The sequence below is a fragment of the Nicotiana tabacum genome, chromosome 6 (assembly GCF_000715075.1).
Source record: "Nicotiana tabacum cultivar K326 chromosome 6, ASM71507v2, whole genome shotgun sequence".
In the NCBI taxonomy this organism is placed as follows: domain Eukaryota; kingdom Viridiplantae; phylum Streptophyta; class Magnoliopsida; order Solanales; family Solanaceae; genus Nicotiana; species Nicotiana tabacum.
The window spans coordinates 9,685,996-9,691,973 of NC_134085.1; the positions used below are offsets into that span (position 1 = coordinate 9,685,996).

The window sequence follows — 5,978 nt, forward strand, 5'->3', positions numbered from 1 at the left end:
CTTAATTATTATATAAGACCTGTAACGGGCTTCGGAACCATTATACGGGATCGATACCATCAATTTCAAACATTTTTCATTTCCAAAAACTCTTATAATTTCAGTTAAATAATTTCTTTCAAAAATTTATTTCTCGGGCTTGGGACCTCGGAATTCGATTCCGGGTATATGCCCAAGTCCCAAATTTTACTACGAACCCTACGAGACCATCGGATCACCGGTCCGGGTCCGTTTACCAAGAAGGTAGACCAAAGCCAACTTTAATCAATTTTAAAGGCTATTTTCCTTATTTCACTTAGTTTTCACATAAAAGCTTTCCAGAATCGCGTTCAGACTGCGCACACAAATTGAGATGAGACAAAAAGAAGTTTTTAAGGCCTCGGAACACAGAATTTACTTTCAAAACGGTATAAATTCTATATAAATTGAAGGTACCAATCCCGTATGTTAGTGGAGAGAATAATATTCGCAGAGATGAAATAAATACCTGCCACTTGGTAGCATTTAATAAGAAATATTCTGTAGCATTAAGTTCACGGTCCGTTATAAGGAATATGACATTCACTGCATGCTGTTACATTCTTCAATGGCCCTCATAATTAACATTAAAGAGGGCTTGATCCTAGGACCTTCCGTAGGTGCAACTATAAATAGAGAGCTCTATTATCATTGTAGAGGGGGAATTTTCAGGCAAATACATGCTTTACTCTATTCAAAGCTCAATATAATTTTTGTCTTCTTATTTATTGATATCATTAATGTTGTGCCCGGAAGCCCAGCTCCTAGAATTGTTATTTCTGTTATTCTATCTCCATCTCAAGGCTAAGTATCATATTTTATCTAATTCATCTATTATTTCAGGATCAAATTAATTCACTTGTCTATAAACTTCGTATAAATTCAACTGTACCGTTTTTCGAGTAAATAGTGCCCAGTCAAATGGATTCACATAAATTGAAACAGAGGGAGTATTTAATATTCATTATTTACTTTTCTTAGCCTACATGAGCGGATCCAATAGTTTTACATCTAGGTCCAACTGAACCCAAAACTTTTATCTCAAACCTAAATTTTTAATATAAAATTCACTAGAAATATTGAATTTTTTTTATGTATGAACCCATAACTTAAACAAAGTGATGAGTTCAATAGTTGAAATTGGAGTGTTGAACCTGTAGAATTAAAATCTTGGATCCGCCTAAGCATGTATATATGGATTATATATTAATTATAAATAATCATATCCATATTATACATAAGCTTTAAATATATGTAACTATTTATGTTAATTCTTCCTTAAATCGAAAACTAAGAAGTCGAATTGAAATTTGGTAAAAATGAATTGGACGGAACAATGAACATCACTGCTTGCGTTGGTAGATAGCATTATTGGTCCGTACACCTGCTTTATTAAAAAAGAAGAAGAAAAAGTTAACCAAACACACACTCACGAATCAAGAGTTTTGTGAAGTCAAAGATAATTCAAACAGGACGGCAATGAATGGAGGCACAAAACCAAATAACATGCATATTCCTTGTGGGAAAACGAGCTTCCTTTTTGGGGCGGCTGAGATGGAGAAACCAAAACCCCAGCAGCTATATGTGGACAATATTTTTACACATTTCACTTTTCTTCTTGGCTATATGTATCTATAGCTGATTAGAGAGACATACAAGTCTGCAAGAAAAGTACTGTGACAAAAACAAGAAAAGCCCAAAATGGAAAACAATGCTGCTCAAATTCCAGAAAGCAGACAAGACATTCCTCTACTGACCCCTTATAAAATGGGAATTTTTCAGTTATCTCATAGGTATTCTTCTTCCAGATCCAGTTCCCATTTTCTTTATTAAAACTGATGTGATTATGCATTTTTTGAGACAAGGATCTATCGAAACCGTAATATTAAGGTACCTCAATAATGTAAGGGTAAGATTTATGTATATACAACCCTTCCCAAACTCCACTTGGGCGATTACACTGGTTATATGTTGTTCCCCATTTGATGTTTGATTCTTCCTGATTATTCAAATTTGATCTTAAAATGTTCGGTTTGCCCTTTTGTTTTTTCTTTCTTACTTTCATTTCTTCTGCTGTTAATGATTTCTGATTTGTGCAAAGTATAAGTTTACTTCTTTTTTTAAAGTTAAAGCAATTTCTCGAAGTGGCATTTTTTTTCTTTACTTTTTCTGAGTGATGAGTTTTATATTTCCTTAGCTGATATTCCCAACTAATTCAAGTTCTTGATGACCAAATGGTAAATACATGCGGTTGCAGTTTTATCTTCCAGCCATCATCTAAATCTTCAAGGGAATTGAAATTTAGTGTGTCACTATTGATAATTGAGTTAACTATGTAATCCTTATTTGCAAGGGTAATTATCTTTGAGCATTGAGTTTTGACATCCTATTATTGCATAGCCGTGTGAATTTGATGAATAAAGATGCAAACTGGTTCTTATTGCCCTCTTCATGTTTTTTCAGGGTTGTATTGGCGCCATTGACGAGGCAGAGATCTTATGGCAATGTTCCTCAGCCACATGCTATCCTTTATTACTCTCAACGAACCACAAAAGGGGGTCTTCTAATAGCAGAAGCCACAGGAGTTTCTGACACTGCCCAAGGGTAACCTTAGTTCCCATAATTTTACTAGTTTATAGTTGCAATTTGTCCTTGAGCTGAAGGTCTATCCTCTCTACCTTATCAAGGTAGGGGTAAGATCTGCATACATATTACTCTCTCCAGATCTCACTTGTGGGATTACAATGGGTTTTTTGTTGTTGTATACTTGCAGTTACTCCCAAGTAATCATTCTAAATACTGCTATATGCTTATTGATTAAAGGTATCCACAAACACCTGGTATATGGACAAAGGAGCAAGTTGAGGCCTGGAAACCAATTGTAAATGCAGTCCATGCCAAAGGAGGAATCTTTTTTTGCCAAATTTGGCATGTTGGGAGAGTTTCCCACAAAGGTAACTGACTTTGCTAACATAAATTTAATTATTTTATCAAATCATATTTGACGCTTTGAGATAACTATCTCACTAGATGTGAACTTCTGTGCTTCTTAACTTGACTCCTTTTGTTCAGATTTTCAGCCCAATGGACAGGCTCCTATCTCCTGCACAGACAAGCCATTAACACCTCAAATTCGTGCCAATGGCGTGGATGTTGCACAATTTACACCACCACGGCGGCTGACAATAGATGAAATTCCTCAGATTGTTAACGATTTTAGGCTTGCTGCTAAAAATGCCATTGAAGCTGGTAAGACTTTCTTGTCAAGTTTACTGCTTTAATGGAAAGCAGCTTCAGTCTGAAATTCTGGACTAGAAAATCGTTGTTACATATTTTGCTATATGTGTAAGATGAATAGTATCTTTAAAGAAAAGTCGACAAAGGAAACAAAGGCAGCAAGTGCTAAAATGGATACCGAGTTCCCAAGAATTAGAAGTATATGCATAAGCTGAGCTGAATGTGTCACTATTTGAATATTTCGGGACTCATATGATGCTTCTTATATACTGTTTATCTCAACTATTTGGCAAACTTGATAAAATAGGATAACCTTTTAGCATGTACTATGTAAGAAGAGGTTAACTTGTTTTTCAAATAAGTATATTCGTTTTATGTTGTGTATATATTGAGTGTGCTTCCCCATTTTTCAGCTGGTGGAACTGCCGGATCTGAACAGTGGGTTAAAACTTAGGCTGTAAGCAATACAACAGAGAAACAAGCAAAAATTTGTACTGACTGCAACATAATGCGTGTGAATAGTGTGATACGTGCCGTCTAAGTGGCATTTCAGTGATGCTCTTCAGTGAATAACCAGAATGAGTCGCTTTTCAGTTATCTCCACTATGGTTTCCTAGGAATCAAGAAAAGAAATTTAGACATAGACCTTTCACAGAAATTTTAAATCTTGCAGAACATTTTCGGATATAGGTGCTTTGTTAGATTGATTACATGGTGAGTCGATTAGTAGTGATGTATAATCCTTGCTTTGAATATCTGTTCATGTGCGGTCACGTCAGTATTGCCGTCAAATTAACACCCTCCCTCAAGCTAACTTCACTTAATGTTTGTAGGATTTGATGGGGTTGAGATCCATGGAGCTCATGGCTATCTAATCGACCAGTTTATGAAAGACCAAGTCAATGATCGAACGGACCATTATGGAGGGTCTTTAGAGAACCGTTGCAGATTCGCACACGAAATAGTTGAAGCAGTTGTAAATGAGATAGGAGCTGACAGAGTTGGAATAAGGCTTTCCCCATTTGCAAGCTACATGGAATCAGGAGACTCAAACCCAAGTGCTTTGGGACTTTACATGGCCGAATCCTTGAATAAGTATGGCATTGCTTACTGCCACATGGTTGAGCCAAGGATGAAAACAGTTGGGGAAAAAGTTGAATGTCCTGAAAGCCTTGTACCAATGAGGAAGGCATTCAAAGGTACTTTTATGGTAGCTGGTGGTTATGATAGAGGAGATGGAAACAAAGCTGTGGTTGAAGACCGAGCTGATCTTGTTGCGTATGGACGTCTATTCTTAGCCAATCCAGATTTACCAAGGCGATTTGAGCTCGATGCACCTCTCAACAAGTATAACAGGGATACATTCTATATATCTGATCCTGTTGTTGGCTATAGTGACTATCCATTTCTAGAAACCACGGCATGATGCCAAGAAGAATTTTATTGGATACCCTTTTCTTGGATGTAGGGGAAGAGGGGTTTTTCAGATACTTCATATGTCTCACAGAAGAAGTGATCCATTGATAAAGATTTGTAGCATATTCTGCACTTGAATAAAGGATTGGTTTGTTTCTTCTTGTTTCGCTGATAATAGCCTTCTCCTCGTAATAGAAGCCCATTTGATTCATGCATCCTTTGTCTGCCTTATCTATCAGCTTGAGTAGCCTCTTAATTGTAATTAAGGCTGCAAAATATTAAATGTTGGATCCATGTTCAAACTTTAAGTGGTTGACACAATTATTTTAAGAAATTGTCTATATCAATGACTCAACTGGTGGACTATGACTGACTCATAGCAGCAATTAGTGTTTGACCAACAACAACAACAACAACAACCCAGTATAATCCCACTTAGTGGGGTCTGGGGAGGGTAGTGTGTACGCAGACCTTACCCCTACCCTAGGGTAGAGAGACTGTTTCCAAATAGACCCCCGGCATCCTTCCCTCCAAGAACTTCCCACCTTGCTCTTGGGGAGACTCGAACTCACAACCTCTCGGTTGGAAGTGGGGGTTGCTTACCATCAGAGCAACCCCTCTTGTCAACTTGGGGTACTTCACCCCTGGATAAATTCCGTACTTGAGTCTGTGGCTCCAGAAACATACATTGGTGCCAAATATGGTGAACCATCCAAACTGTAGCTTTTCCTGCATAGCATGTCGTGGTGGTTCCATGCTCATATTCTTTTGATTGTTTACTCGATGTTACTACAGCCTGCTATAGCTTTTGCCTTGGCAGCTAAGTCTAAAAAAATTATGATGTCTTCTGGTGCATCTTGTTGTTGCGGTACAGTGGACCAAAGAAAGATGTTAAAGCTTATGTTAACTGGTAGCTGAAGACTGCAGTTTTCTGATATAAGGGTCCAGATATTTTCAGTGCATGCCTTTCCAAGATTGAAGTAGCGTCATAATTCCTCTCTTCTGCAGGCAAGTCAAATGTTTACTCTTACGGCCTCATTTCATTAGATGAGACGCTCAGGTTGATCGAGGGATAATCAACACACAGACATTGCTATAGACAATATTATTGGAACTCCCACTGAACGTATAGTATTGTTTAGTTTATGAAATTTTTTAAAGATTTGAGATGCTTTTAAATGTACATGAAATGCTTAGTGCTTTCTACTTCGCTTTCATGTGAAATGCTATTTTACTATTGTTCATGTATTTTTATTATCACTAAAGTATCGCTCCAACCTTATCGGATGTATCCAATAAACTTACGG

The 5,978-nt window shown here is 37.1% G+C and overlaps 1 protein-coding gene across 3 annotated transcripts; it reads left to right on the forward strand.

Moving 5' to 3' along the window:
• The first annotated feature begins 1,462 nt into the window (after positions 1-1,462).
• LOC107789205 (12-oxophytodienoate reductase 1-like) lies at positions 1,463-4,883 on the forward strand. Of its 3 annotated transcripts, none has more exons than XM_016610980.2 (5): positions 1,463-1,908; positions 2,482-2,622; positions 2,842-2,972; positions 3,091-3,267; positions 4,089-4,883. In XM_016610980.2, exons 1-5 carry the CDS (start codon positions 1,865-1,867, stop codon positions 4,679-4,681), a joined length of 1,086 nt encoding a protein of 361 aa, XP_016466466.1. In that variant the 5' UTR covers positions 1,463-1,864; the 3' UTR covers positions 4,682-4,883. The 3 variants fall into 3 exon arrangements, with proteins under 3 accessions (XP_016466466.1, NP_001312395.1, XP_075110450.1); NM_001325466.1 differs by having other exon boundaries at positions 1,720-1,811; positions 4,089-4,681; XM_075254349.1 differs by having other exon boundaries at positions 1,897-1,921.
• Positions 4,884-5,978: the final 1,095 nt, after the last annotated feature.